Source organism: Cheilinus undulatus, linkage group 15 (genome assembly GCF_018320785.1).
Source record: "Cheilinus undulatus linkage group 15, ASM1832078v1, whole genome shotgun sequence".
Lineage (NCBI taxonomy): Eukaryota > Metazoa > Chordata > Actinopteri > Labriformes > Labridae > Cheilinus > Cheilinus undulatus.
Window position 1 is genome coordinate 14,870,757 of NC_054879.1, and position 15,770 is coordinate 14,886,526.

Here is a 15,770-nt window from a genome sequence, read left to right on the forward strand (position 1 = left end):
TAGGTGTGAGTTACAGCATGACTGCTTGTTTGTCTCCCCAGTTCTCAGCTAGTAACAGTCCTACCCAGACAGATTAAGTGGTGTAGACAAAAGGATAAATTATGGATTATGTGTCATATTGACTCCTTCAGATCTTAAATTAATGTTCCTTTTTAACAAAAAATCTCTCTTGTTTTTTCCCTGTATTTTTTTATATTTCTAAATGGAGCAACTTGTTTTTGTTTTCTATGTATTTCAGCATTATTTTGTAATTCTCCTGCAGCTTTTTTTTTAAAATCATACACACAGACGCTATTAGTTATTGACCTTTTTTATCTGATGTCATAAAATTCTTCCTGCCTCAGCCTGCATGGCAAAAGGGACATGCTAACCGCTATCATAGACAGCATTTGTGACTGCAGCATTCCCCCTGCACTACAGTTTAACCCGACACCTCCAACATCTGCAGCAGAGCTCAGTGCATCCCAGAGCAGCTGGATCATAAGGCCATGTGGGAATAAAGAGAACTACATACAAACAACATATTAATTTGCCTGTCCAGGGTTGATTTGTTGTTCAGTTGCGCCCAGTTTTGACATAATGCTGATAAATAGATGAGAAGTCTGTACCTGATGTTTAGTTTGAGGATAGCTGGATGATCTGTGCTTTCCCAGCGTGACTTCCTGTTTGCTTCAATCTGCTCTTTTTGACTCGACATAATCCTGGAAGCAGCTGAACTTTACAGGACCTGAAACTGACAACCAGTGTTTGGGTTAACACCTTACAAAGTAATCCAAGAGTGCTCAGATGACTTTAATTTGACTAGTAATGTAACGTGTTTGTCTTACATTTGAAGTATGAATTATGAGTTACTTAAAAAGAAATTTATAAAGTAATCTGTTACCGAAAGAAAAATCCCCTATTTCTTTTTTTCCTCTGTGGCCACAAAAAAAGAAAAGAAGAAAAAGAAGCTCCAGGAAGCATCGGCACTGTTTCTGTTTCTCTCCTTCCTCCTGGCGTGTTGCTTCAAGGCACGGCTGTGTCAGTGCGCATGCATTGCTACTGCTGGGTACCTCATATGGCCCAACTTCAAAAATACTGAAATACCAATTTAAAATGTGCTAAGGAGAAGTTTTCACAAAGGAGTCCATCTGTGTAGGTGTAGTACTCCTGACTCGATGAGCTGCAGGGCAAAGCCTTTTGGCAACACAAGACCAGAAGTGCCATTACTGCCACTTTGCAAATGCTTTGGCTGCAAAACTTGGGAAAGTCGCCATTTTTGTACTGTTTTTTTGTTCAACATAAGAGACTTTAAAAATAAAGGACATTTTGCATGCAAGAATGTAATTTTTTATGGCCCTCTATGCAGAAAATGGCAACATTCCTGGCATTTTGTGACCAAAAAGCTTTTGCACAGTGGTGAATATTGGCACTTTTGGCCTGCGATCAAAGCCGCCCATAAGAGGTGATAAAGGGGAAAGCCTGGATAAAAACCACTCTTATCAAAGCAAGAATAAAAATTAGATTTTATTCATCTATGCTGCAGTGCAAGATTGCCTTTTTCAAAATGTGAACCAATTTTCCAAAAACAGATTTGCCTTTTTTGGTAATGTTTACAATGTGGATGGGCAAGCTGAACCAAACCATCTGGAAAGTAAGGTCAGACTTTATTGCCAAGCCATGACTTGCACAAATTCCATGAAACCAGAGAATAAAGCAGAAGAAATTGAGATAGCTTTTAAGAAAAAATAATTCGATAATTGCAAAAGAAAGCCAAAAATTGACAAAAATGCATTAAAAATTGTCAAAAAGTGTGGAAATAAGTGTGGAAACAAATGTGCAAACAAATGTGGCAAGATAGGCAGAAACAGTGATGAAAAGGGGTTAAAAATGGCATGAATGAATAATTGGAATATCAGGACCCAATATTAGCTTTACATACTTTTCAGCTCCAAAATGACGTGACTGTTAGCCGAGATGCTAGCACCAGCTCTACTGATCCAACACGTTGATATCATCAGTAAATCACAGCTGGGGAGGGTCCATTCTCTGGGTCTTTCAGGGGCCCAGACAATTCTGTGGTGGGCCTGTCTACGTTACTCTGGACCCTTGTTGCTTGATTAGGAGGAAATCCCTGCACAGCAGGTGGGTTGAACATTGCTGGTGGTGTCCTCAACTGATCCGGCCTTTGTTATCATGGCATTTGATAACCAATAAGTGGAACGAGTGGTTAAGGGGTTTAACTTATTGTGTTGATAACACAATAGTATTCGAAAGCTTCTGCTGTCTAAATAGGAAAAACAGTTATCTGAGGAGTAGGGTTGTTATCTAACGCTACAGTCACCCCAACAGAATAGATCTCCTTTTCTTACATTTATCTACTGAACTGAGTAAAATCAATCAGTAGCCTCTTTGATGTTGAATATACAGAATCTCCATCTCTTAAACTCAGCAACCACCTCCTAACATTGTGTGTCAACCTTAGTCCAGGGATTGGAGCTCTCTTAGATGAGCACACATGTGATTTCCAGTCTTTTGTTACAGATAAAACACATTACTTTCCTCTATAACCTCTGATGACTGCACTGTATGTGCCATTAGGCCTGAAATGAATCAGGACTCTGTGTGCGTGAGGAGTGAAAGCAGCACAGATTTGGGCTCCAAAAGGAAATGTACTGTCTGATCGATCCGCCCGCAGTGACATGTCACTGTTTAACCTTCCTGTAGTCTCTCTGGATGAAGCCTGAACGGCTTTATATGCACAGTGCTGCTCTGGAAATGAAGTCCTCCCGCTCTTGAGACGTTTCTCCAATGCTGCTGCAAGGGAGAGGAAAATATGACTACCTGTGGTGACACCCAGTGGATTTTTGGGTGCGTCTTTTCACTATGCATTCAGTTTTTTGACTCAGATGAATGCTTTTTTACATGAGGCTGCATGTGGAAATGAAAGAGTGTGGTATCAGTGCAATTTGAATTTGAATATTCATTTTGGAAATGTCTTAGTAGGTGATAATAAAACATCCCTGGCTTTGATCCTGTGAATTTGGGGATGATTTTATGTCATACTTCCTGAAACATCCAAAACATTACTGGTTTTTCAGTGAATGTAGAATTTTACACTGATTTTTATTCTTTATGTTCCCCGGGTGGATCAAGACAGTTTTCAGATGATTTTATTGTAACTTTCTGGTAGATCAAAGTTTAATTCTGTTCAAATTTTTATGAAGCTATTAAATAATATAGTTGTATTTTACATTTAAACTTTCTTCATAGAGGACACAAACATTTCATTGGATTGTTATTCTACATGTCCTTGGCTGTGTCTATTTAAACTTTGAGATGATGGTATATTTATCACTTTTTTTAAACATTTTATTTTAAAACCTTAAACTTTCTTGATCGGTAATAGGTATAGTTCAACTGCTGTTATTTCTCATCTTCACTAGTGATAGTGACATCTAGTGTTCACTGCAGATACTACCTTTTAAATCAAGCCCAGGATTGTATCACTCCAACCAAAAAAAAAAAAAAAAGAAAATCTTTAAACTGAGAAGCAGCATCCTGTTTTAAGTATTTGGGTTGCAGTTGTGCATTTTGTGTATGATGTATCACTGAGCAACTAAACATTAAATAAACAGACATAGCACAAATATGTTTATTGCACTTTGACAGAATAAATAAAGGACTAATGCTCAAATTTAGAAACAAATTTCAGCCTTTATTGGAATGTTACAAGGCATTAAATACACAAATCCCATTCTTTTAATAATTTGGTATTTCATAATAATAAAAAACGTCTAACAATACTGGTCTGACAGTCTCTCTTATTTCATCTTTATAACCCCCATAAATCCACTCTCTCTCTTTTTCTTTCTCTGCATTACTGAGGTGGAATCCTGACATCATCTGGAGTCAAAGTAGATATGAATTGAATGTTTGAAGAAGGGCAGGAAGCTATGAAACGTAGGGAAAAAAAACACTAGAGAAACTACTGAGTATCAAAGCTGCATCCTGGGTTAAAACAGTCTCTTTCTGGTGCTGATATTTTTTATTTCACCCCTTATTTCCCAGGTTTTACATATAAAAACTTTAGTATGAAATATAAACAAGCTCTTAATGATACAGATGTGTTCATTTGAAGCTGGGAAAAATTATGCTGAAATAAAAGGAAATAATAATATGTTCTTTACTCATTCATGATCTCCTGCTTGGACATTTATAAACATAAATATGTTCTGGAGCCAGGAAATTTCTCTGTTCTTTTATGACCGTCCACCAACACCTTCTTTATAATCATCATCATTTTAATCATAACATTGCTCGACAGATCCACAAATGTTCCTAAAATCGTTTGGCTTGCAAACCGTTTCCCCTCACAGAAAAATAAACAGAAATAAAGAAAATAAAGGAACATTCATGATATTTTTCCAGCCGTTTCGACTTCACCTGGCTTCTTTTGTTTTTCTTTTAAAATCTGGATCGTCTCTCGTCTCACATAGCTGAACAAGTAACCAAAAAAAAAGCACAAAGCACCACCGTCCTCCACCTCCTGAGCCTGTCTGTCATTAACACAGTCTAACATCACCTCCCTGCTCCCTCCATACCGCAGCCCCCACCCCGCCCGCTGCTGCCAGACTCCCAAGTTAAGACATGACTCCAAACACGGGGTTGTGGCGACAGATGCTCGGTCCGATCTCCTCGTAGTCCTTTTTGGTGTGGCAAACCTGGTAGAATTCGGGCTGTGGAGACACAAAAGAGGATGTATGTGAAGAAAAGTTGGCCAAAAATTGACAGCAGTGCTTCCCAAAGAGTACCCAGGACGTGCTGCAGGTGGGCTGGGAAAATAATTTTTGGAGTAATCATGTTTTAAATCAGTGGTTAAACTTTTTCTGCTGGGCCTCCCTTTGGCAGATGAAAATATTTATCAAAAAAATATGAAAGAAAGAGTCTGGCTCTCTCTGTAAGACCTATCATCATGTAGCTGAACCTGAAGAAGATAGAACTGGTCATTTTCTGTTCTTTGTCCTACATTTACCTGGAAGTAGAGCTTAGCAATGTAGCCTAAATTTGCAATCACAGTATTTTTCTGCCCTTTACAGTAATGGCATTATATGACAGCATAACAGGTACAACAGCGCCCTCCCGTGAGCAAAAATAATATCAAACTCTTGTCAGTGAATTGCACTCACATTGCTCAACGTATGGTCATAAAAAGGGACTGCTTTTAAATATGATTAAATAAACAGACTGAAGAGAAACATAGAGACTGAAATAATAAATTTCCTTAACTTCCAATGCTGACAATGTGACTCACTGACCTGGCCTACAAATGTCATGAATTGATTTGTTCTCTTCATGGTTGTCTGTGCTTTTTCTTTTCTCTGCATGAAATTCAATAAGAACTACTTTAAAAAAAGGAATACTTACAGTTGACGCTAACATTGATCCACCAAACCAGACTGCATATCTCTGCATGTGATGAGTGATGACTTGGACATCGATTGGTTTGGGCTGAGGAGAGAGGGCAGACAGATTAATTAAAAACTGGAAAACTCCTTTACGTACTTGCACTCAGGGCTGGAAAAATTGGATTTTCTTGCACGTCTTACTTTCAGAATCAAAAACAAATGAGGTAAAGCACACCTGTTAAATGAGGAATGAAAACATTGATGTTCACTGCAGCTTTCCAATAAATCAGAAACAGCTTCTTTTAAAACTACCATTATTTTTTGATAAATTTTCATCATTGCATTTATTGTCTTTTATTGTCTTCCTGGTGGTTTGTTTGTTTGTGTTGTTTAAATGCCACTTTAATGTTTTCTTAATGTCCTCTGTTTTAATGGTACTTTATTCATTATGTCTAAAAGATGTATAAATAACCTCTCTCTGCCTCACTTTCTCACTCTATATGCAAATCAACATGTGCATCATTTTCATTGGAAAACCATAAATTGATTCACTAGAAAGTTTGATACAGACCTCAGCAGAAAACAAAGAAAGTAGGGTAAACAAGAGAGAAGTAGAGGTGCCAACATGGGATAAAAACCTTGTCATTATGTGGTACTTGGCAGGTTTTTGGTTTATCAGTGAAAAGTACAACAAACAGGCAATATGCACAGCTACAAGCGTGTGGCTTGTAACTTCATTCCACATGCGATCAGATCAGCCAAATTGCATGTTAAAGTCAGGGTAATATTATTATAGACAATAAAAGGTATTTTTAAAGACGTGTTGAGCTGTGTTTCTACCAGTTGATCCGGTTTGAAAGAGTACAATTTGGTATGGTTCAGTATGCTAAACCCCAAATAGGATGAGTTTTTTTGCTCTGTTGTGACTTGGTATCTATGGCCCGCCTATTTACTGGAGAACTAAATGATTTTTACATTCCCTAAGAACGTTATGGGATTGGAATGGCTACTCCAGTTTTGATCACAAAACGTATGAAATTATAAATTAGTAGTTTTATTCATTATTTTCGTTTGCAAGTGACCATGGTATAAGCAGGTTAATGCCCTTCGAGGTGTCCAATTATCAGGGATAATGGACTTCGCGGACAGTTCACACCTCCGCGTCGTCCATTCAACCCTGATAATTCGACACCTGGTCGGGCATTAACCCTTACATAATTTATACATGCATCAGGTATGCTCTCTACACTTTATGCAAAAAATAGTTTTTTTTTTTTCTCTGGTTAACCATTTTTCCTGGGGTGGAGGTGGAGGGAGGGTTTTCGAGCATGAACTGCCCGTTTAAGGTCACACCACAGTATCTCAATTGGATTCAAGTCTGGACTTTGACTTGTCCACTCAATTAAAAAAAAAGCCTATGGGACTACAAAGGAAAAAAATGAACTAAACAGAAAGATTTCGATGTGTGACACACAGTAAACAATCATTACTTTGACTTTTTTTGACACAAACTCTTTATCCCATCTCTTTGGGACCAAAAAGTGAAAAAATAATCATTCAGTCACAAAAACCTCAATATTCTCAAATTTACAAAAAAGCCTATGTGCTTTTTTGCATTGACTCTACTTGAGCCATTATCCAAAGCAGTTCCTGTCTGCAGAGACACAGAGGGACACATTCCAGGCTTGTTGTCTCTTTTCTCTCCATTATTAGCTATTCAAGCTTTCTCCTCCAGGATTTAAGCTGAAAAAGCATGATGTGAAGATGGAACAACCTGCAATTGGTTGTCACAGCCCATCACAATGCATTGTGGGATACAAAATAGACAATATAGCGGATAACATTAACTGCTAGTGGCACAAACGATGGAAAATTGATTTAAAATTGGCTAAAAAAAGATGTTCAATGTTGGAGTTACTGATGTGGATTTAATATTTACAGAAATCACCCAAGTTCTAGGCTTACTAGAAAAGCCTGTAAGGGCTTTGGAGACATGGAAAGTGTCACTGGAATGGCAAAACTGAGGACTTCAAGAGGGAGGAAAGTAATTGGCTACAATCTATGGTTCAAAAGTTGTTTAACTTTCTGTAGCCTGTAACTCTTCTAGTCATAATCACCAACGTCAGTCTCAGCGGGTTAATGTATCTCTCATTTCAGGACTCAAAAGTAGCTCAAGAGTTATCTTTTTTCTAAGGTGAATTGTTGGCACAGCCATGAACAGCACAAAACTGCAGCATTTGATATTCACTTCCTGCTCCTGATCAAGAGTTCTTTAATGTGATGCAACGTCATCTGCAAACAACCTATCATAGAGAATCACAGCAAAGTTTTAAGGATCCTAGAACTTAAAATACTCAAATCCAGGTCCTCAAACATTCAAGAAGTAAATCTAAATATTCTGTTTCTAGTCTTTGAGCTATTAATGAATGCAAACACAATTTTATTAAACTTTTTAAGCTTGAGATGGCCCTCTTTGTTTTCTTTCTTTTGTTTATAAGAAAACAATAATACTTATTATTCACTTGTTATTGACAGTTAATAATAGCGGCCTGAAGCGCTTGCTATGCTGTGCTGCTCTAGTATTAATAAGGCATTCAAGCGTCACTTGTGATCTTCTGAAAACCAAGGAAATTTTAACTTTACAGTGTCAGTGCTGACTGGGGCAGCACACAATTGTTGCAGACAAAAACACCTGCTCTAATAACTTATGCAAACGATTATTTTTAGGTTTTACAAGATGTGATGGTGTGTTACTGGCACAGCCCAACTGGTAGCAGAAAGTTAGTAAGCAGTACCTTATGGTCAGTTACCATTAAGAAGTTATGGACTAACTTCTCCAGTTATTCAAATTGTTTGGCAGTAGAAGACAAGCTGCCTTAAAGTGACAGGCTAACGACTGGCAAAAGGCTGAGGTCTCCTGAGCAGTCCTCACTGTCTGCTGAGTAGGTCAAGGATCCAACTAAATAGAAAAGGTGTAACGGTGGTTTTGCAGTGAATTTCTGGCGGGGGGATTTACTGGGGGGCTAGCAGGAAAAATTTCAGGATAAATTCAGGGTGAAAAATTCAGCTGTTTGCATTCACACATGCAGCTCACCCAGGTAACTCAGGAAATTCTCAGGAGTTTTGTGAATAGAGCTAATGTGAATAGGGCTATGACGTCTACGCCAAATGGATCAATTCAGCTGCTTCAAGCTGAATGACTAAACAACTAATCAGCATGAATCACAAGTTCAGCCTTCCATGCACAGAGGTAGGAGAAGCTCCCTGTTTATTCATACCTGAAGGTGAAACATGTCAATGATAGTTTTCGAGCTCCTGTTAGGTTTATAATTCACTGACATTAACTAATCTGCATTCAGTGCACATCTGTAGAAACAGTAATTGTTGTGTTTAAAGGACAATCCTTTCTTCTCAGTTTCATTCCGACATTAATTGTGTTTTGTCGAGCCGTATTGATCTATGCAGTATATAGATCAATGTTTTCTCCCACCTTGAGTTTGCCTCCACTCAGCTCCTCACTCATCTTCAGCCGGGCATCAACCGTCCTCTTTAAGTCTCTCTGCAGACGCCGCCCAAAGTCCCTGAACATGGTGGAGCCTCCTGACAGAACAATGTTCTGTGGAAGAGAAGGTGACGAGGATTACAGAGCTGTAGAGTAAGAAGCACTTAACACCTGCGACCTGCAGCTGGCTGATGGCCAGGCAGTCTGGGTAAACAGGCTTTCCAGTGCCACGAGAAACAACACTGTGATGGAAAATACAACCTGATGGAAACTGTGATGAAATAACAGAACTCAATACTTGTTTATTCAAGAGTAACTGATCCTCCAGACCATTTTTCCAGCTGAAAATCTATACATGAGTATTTATCACTGTTATTGATAAATCAGGGTTCAAATCTCAGTGTACAAGTATCTTTTACGTTTTGTGACTGCCTTCCACAGGTTGAAACCTGGCTACAACTGGAATTTTCTGAGGGCTGATCTGGTGGAAAAGGAAGTGTTTGGTGCCAGCTTTCATCACCACAGAGGTCGCATTGATCGCCCTTTGTTCCCATGATCACTACCTCCAGTAGCAGCAGCTGAAAGCTGAAATTTGTAGGTTAAAGTGGTCTCCACCAATCAAAAATGTTGCTGTTAGGCTCTAGGATTGTGGGTATTGTGACTCTTCTTTGGACAGTTTTTAGACTGAGAATACACCACGTTATTATGAAAACAAGGTTGATAACATACAAACATGTATCCTCTATGGCAGTAGTTCCCAAGGGGTCTTGACCCACTATCAACTCTTTAATGAGCAATCAGGAACACAGTATCTATTTTTTTTCCAACCATTTTTACTTAATGAAACATGGTGCTGTTTGGACCTCAGACAATACAGATTATGACAAAAGAAAGAATGAAGAAAATATCCCAAAGTTTCTGGAAAGTATCATAGAAGATTCCCAAAAGTTTCTGAGACACAATCCAGATAAAATTGGAAAAAGTTTCCAGGAAGTTTTCACTTCTTCACACTTCACACTGGAAAGGACTGCAGAAAGGTTCTGTAAAAGACCTAAAAATTGCTGTTTGAAAATTCCTTACAAAGTTCTGAGTCCTAAAATTTCTTTAGACTCACAGGAAAAGTCCCGGAGACTCACCAAAATTTTAAGGGTAAATGCCTGCAGAAAACTCCCAAAAAATAAAGACAAATTACTTTACATGCCCTAAAAACCTTTACAGGGAAAATTCCTCAAAGATTTCAGGTAAATTCACAATGAAAATTCCTGAATAATAAAGAAAAAACATGTAATAAACTTTTTGTTTCCTTTCTGCTATCAAAAAATTTAAACTACAGAAAAAGTAAAATAGACTCATTGATAATTTAATTCTTCCCCAGCACACATCCGCGACCCACTGGAAACAGGTCCACGATCCACGTTAGGGTGCCAACCCATCAGTTGCTGTATAGAAGCATACTAGTGGGTCAACTGATTATCCACCTGTCCAATCATTCATCTTCTTAGGGCATGTGTACATTGTTGCCTTTTGCCACTTTTTTCCCAGGTACACCTTTTCTTACCACAAAAAGAGCGCTGCAGCCTTTTTTAGTCCCTACTCACCAGTTGAGAACTGCTGCTCTGTTGATTCAGGACTTTGACAGAAAAACCAACACCCTACTAATTACCAAGGACACAAAACTTATGATTTTAAATGAATTAAAAGAGATCTGGGCTAAAATTTAACATTTTCTATAGAAAAGGAAGTTGCACCATTGAATCAAACCATGCTAGTCCACTACATCTTTGAACTGAGGTCACACTACCTGTTTACAGCTGGGTTTTTTGTTAAGCACAAACAACCATCCTGTCACCACCAAGAATCTCAGCTCACCTTGTAGAGAGGACGTCTGACATCAATGGGGCAGTTCTGGATCACCTCGTCCACAACTTCAGAGATCGGCTGGGTGAAGTCTGGATTGGCAAACTGGGATGGAAAAGGAACATAGAAGAAATGTTGTGCAGAGTTTAGACAGTGAAAAAAGCAGAGACCAATTCAATTCAACTTTTCTTATTAAAGACCTTTAAGAAACTGAAATAATAAGGTGATGATGTATAGCCTGATTTTTAGTATGTGCACTGGCTTTTGTGCTTTTAAATCAAGCATGATGTTCTGTGTTATCTCTCCCTACCTCCCTGTTAACCTCTGTTATTCTTCTTCCAGATAATCAGAACGTTGTTCAGTACTGACTGTCTAGCCTTTGTATTATTCAATACTCTTAAATAGTGTTCCCAGCTTCAATTGAACACTTTATTGACAAACCTCTGGGTGGAAGAAGATCTCAGGCCCCAGGAAGCGCTCATAGCCCACGTCGATGGTAAACTCCTTCTTACTGATGGCATTGATGCCGGTGTACTGTTTGATCCACTTAGAGCCGTCAGTGTCGTACTTGTTGAACTCTTTGACTAGATCTGGGCACACGTAGCTGAACCGTTCCTGGAAAGAAAAGAACAAGTGAAGTTACAAAAGCAGCCTAAGTTAAGGTTAAGGAAGTTTCCTTGATTGCAATCCTAGATTTTATCTTTGTGAACAGAGAGGTTTGCAAGAATCACCAAGAGGGTGCAGAAATCAAATACAGTGGCATGAAAAAGTGTGCGAACCCTTTGAAATTATCTCGTTTCGTACATTAATTGGTTGTCAAATGTGATCTGAGCTGGATACAAATCACAGGTATAAACAAATACAATGTTCTTAACCTCATGCTACACAAGCATTTATAATATTTCATGTCTTTATCGAACATAGCCATAAAACAAAAGCAAAAACATAAAAAACAAAACCAAGCTTGATTAAATAATGGCATCACGACAGTCATACTGTATCATCATACTCATACTGTATGTACTCCTAAATCATAAAGTAAGATATTCCTTTATTAGTCCCGCAAGGGGAAATTCCAAAGTTTACAATAATCCCAGTTTGCTGTGAGGTTATGAAGGTGATGATTTGCTTGTTTAGACTCATATACCTTAGATCAGGGGTGTAAATGCACATGTATGTTACCATATCATTTCGGTATAAGACTCTTGGTATAGCGCAGACATGATATGAGTACGCGTTGAACAAATGATCTGTGTGCAAAACAGACAGCATGCTTAGACTTCATGGCAACCACAACAAACTACAGGCAAGAGCTTGAAAATTTCCCTCACTATCACTGTCAATATCAGGCCTTCTTTTTTGGGGACACTTTGGTTCCATTTGTACAGTCATTATTCAGCAAGGAAACAAACCATGCTTTTAAAACCGGTGTAAGGAATCCACATTTTTTGTGGACCGTTACACTCCTATTTTCGATAAAATAATAATTATTTGCCTCTCAGTTGAGGAGTAAACGCAGCTGAATTGTTTGAACACATGACTATCAGGGAGAATAAACCTGCCTCAAAACAATAAACTAAAATCACAAGATTAAAGAGTATGTCAATGTTTTCTTTAGTAGCTGAAACATTTTCTGAATAAAATGGTGAATTACATAACTTCTTTAGGCCATCATTGTCCACTGTGATGCCAGTTAAAGTGTTTGGTAAAAAAACAGAAAGCCTGCCTGGTGGTTAGATATCATTAGGAGGTATACAAGGCCAGATGGTGGAAGTACAGCAGCGGATTAAAGGAAGGGCTTTGTTGGTTTCTATCGTATTGTAAAATCCTTATAAACTACTGATGTATATGAGGCCCCAAGTCCTTTGACCTCCAAAATCTAGTCTTATCATCCTTGAGTGATGGTGGACTGAGAGCTGTGCATCTCTTCAGTCTGACCATCTGATTCTATTAACATTATCATGCCAGTGGTTCAATTTAATTCAATATCAGGATGCATTATGATGCATCAAAATAGGTTACATCTTCAATTATAAACTCAAGGTTAACTTAGAATTCGATTATATCAAGTAGTAACAGCAATTAAAATATCAAAGCAAATCTCCCCTTTCATGCAAAATGGTTGTATTTAAAAAACACAAAATAGCTTTTCAAAGAGCTGATTAGGTTATATAGGCTTATTTACTGCTTAACCCCCTCAACCAATAGGAATATGGCAAGAAATGACATGACGATAAACGTGGCATCGGTGCCTACAGACAAACAAGTTAGCATTAGAATGGAGACAACGTCAGAACACAGAGGTCTGTGGAATTTAAACATGGATGAAAATCTTGATCTCAGATGTTTTTTTATTAACATATGAAAGCTTCAATTACAACAGCTTTGTTGTTGCTTCGCTTGATTATTTACCACGGCACTGGCGGCATAGATGAGTAATAATGACATTTATTTACTGCATTATCAGTGTCTGTCATAGCCAGGGATTCAGCGGGGATTAGTGGGAGCTGTCATTAGCGAGTCTGCAAACATCAAAATTGATGTTGTATGAGATTTATGTCACACAGTGTAGCATGTCAGAAACTTATAAGATTATTGAAAACACATCGTCTGCAGGTGGCTCAATGCAGTTTTAGTGTCAGGATACAAGTAAATCGATCTTATTTGGCTTTAAGCTCTTTTTTTTTTTTTTTGGTCTTCTGCACTACAAATGTGTGCTTGTAGTAAGTCAGTATTGTGTAACATTGCCGCATTTAATGATTCTGATGGTACTAAAGCAGACGAGATGTGCTGATTTTAAACTGTCAGTGGGGACAGCAAACCTGAATGATTTTAAAATATGAATTTGCCAGACTCCATGTCCGTCTTCAGGCAAATCCATCTTGAAAACAACATTTGTGCCGAACTGAGCACTGAACTGGACCAATCAGAGTCATTTGAGAAGAAAGAGGCGGTAGCTATGGGCGGGATTTAGTCATACTAGCCATTTGCATTGGTTGCCTGCCTCCAGTGCAGTGATTAGCTTGGTTATAGCTCTAGATAGCATCAATTTTACTGAATTGAACCACTTTTTTCATGAAATTAAGAGTAAAAACAACACCAGAAGCGTTCATGATGGGAAAGATGTTGTCGCTCTTCTGCCAACCTGCTTTTGTATGAGTTTATGAGAGTTTCAGGGTGGTGGTTAGTTATACTGTGAGTGGTTGTATGCAATGGCTGCTAGTGTAGTGATTAGCTTGGACTTAGCCACAGCGGAGGTTTTGTCAGAACTGGGCAACATTTCTTCATTATTATGAGAGCGAAGAGCCACACTGAAAGCTTTTAATGACAGAAAAGATGTTTTTGATCTTCTCCTGGCCTTCTTCGGCATAGGTTTGCGATCTTTATGGGTGGGGTTTGCCTGTGTTTTCAATGGCTGCTGCTGCAGTAGCTATTAGCTTGGATGTAGTTGTAGATTAGCTGCAGTTTAACCAGAACTGGACCACATTTTCTCTTAAAACAAGTGTCACAGGGAAAGCTTGTGTTGGCAGAGATGATTTTGCATGTCTCCTAACCGACCTTGGCATCGGTTTTATTCACTAAAAAGCTCTGCTATTAACAATTTACGGTAGTGCTAGCCTGTCAGGAGCTTCGCATGCGTACAGTGTAATTTTGTGTTGTCGCTCTGATTGGCCCCTCATGAATGTAAGAGACAGAACCTCCCTATAATCACCTTCCAATCATTTTTAAAAAGACCTGCGCTTCCAAAACACTTTCTACGGGAGTTTTCCCAGATGAATGTAAAGTATATTCATGCAATGGATATACTCAGTGGTCGATCTGGTGTGTCAGGTTATCACAATGCATCATGGAAATTATTATTTTTATCACCACTATCATTTGTGCAAATATTGAGGAAAGTCTAACAGAGTTCCTGAGATATGGCCTTAAAATCAAAGGTTAACATGCAACTTAATGACCTTGATCTCAAAAATAGAATCCAATCTAATCATCCTTGTGTCAGAGTGGACATTCGTGCAAATTTTAGAGCAAATCCCACAAGGGTTTCCTGAGATATGGCCTGAACAGGCTTGTGTACAGAGAGACTGACAAACAGAAAAAAATCATTTCCAACCCTGCTGTGAATACACGATCCTTCTCTATCGATGTGTTTCGTTGTCATTGTTTCTAATACAACAGTAATGAGCGCCTGTTGTTATTTCTACCTTGCAGGTGTTTTCTGCTGCTATTTAGAGAGTAATGGAAACACATTCAATTTGAGAGCCATCATAAGTAAGGAGAGTAATAGATTTTGCTCATGTGCCGGTGAATATGAATGAGCAGGACGAAACAGGATGCTGTATTCAGAGGAGACGTCATTAGTTTGATTTGCAGGGAATGTGCTCCACGCTGCAGGGCAGACAGCACAAAGGTGGAATTAACATTTGCAGACATGAAGGGCAGCATTCATGCCCATGGCCTCTGTGCTAACACTCATTATTAGAATTCACATTATTTCTTGTTTGTGTGTCTTGGGGTGATGAAGAGTGGTCCTTGACAGAGAAAGCAGAGTCTGGGATAACAAGCTATTTAATAAACATGGATGAATTCAAGAGAATCAATAAAATGTGTTGACTGACAGACAAAGCAATAACAAGATAAGACATTCATTTAACACATTTACATAAAGCTGGGCCTGTTTGTAAATCAGAAAATGAAAAATTGGTAATTATGTGAAGAGACAAAGCTTAAAGCGCTTCTATTGTTCGTCTTCTTTAAGTGTGCATGTCCTGAGAATAAAAATTTTCACTTTTCTTTTGTGCACTGTGTTAATTATAAGCAACTAAAGAAACAAACCAAACAAAAGTAGTGTGTTTGTGAAGGACACAAACAGGGTGTTGAAGGCAGACCGACAGTGCCATCTTGTGTCTACAGGAAGAACAGATATGGCCAACCATCTAACGCCAAACAATTGTGTAAACTGACCAATTCATTTTTGACGCAGTCAGATGAAGCATAAGGAAAACTACCAGTTAACATTGGTA

At 38.5% G+C, this 15,770-nt stretch overlaps 1 protein-coding gene across 2 annotated transcripts in view; it reads right to left on the minus strand.

Annotated features, from left to right (window-relative positions):
* Positions 1 to 3,676: 3,676 nt before the first annotated feature.
* The window catches only part of LOC121522916 (actin-related protein 3-like), a 35,474-nt gene continuing 23,380 nt past the window's right edge, over positions 3,677 to 15,770 (minus strand). For both annotated transcript variants that reach the window (XM_041807613.1, XM_041807612.1), the window contains exons 9-13: positions 11,188 to 11,361; positions 10,759 to 10,851; positions 8,878 to 9,003; positions 5,407 to 5,490; positions 3,677 to 4,718 (exon numbers count right to left, since the gene is read on the minus strand). In XM_041807613.1, coding sequence (XP_041663547.1) covers positions 4,623 to 4,718; positions 5,407 to 5,490; positions 8,878 to 9,003; positions 10,759 to 10,851; positions 11,188 to 11,361 — 573 coding nt within the window. In that variant the 3' untranslated portion in view covers positions 3,677 to 4,622. The remainder of the gene's footprint in view (positions 4,719 to 5,406; positions 5,491 to 8,877; positions 9,004 to 10,758; positions 10,852 to 11,187; positions 11,362 to 15,770) is intronic.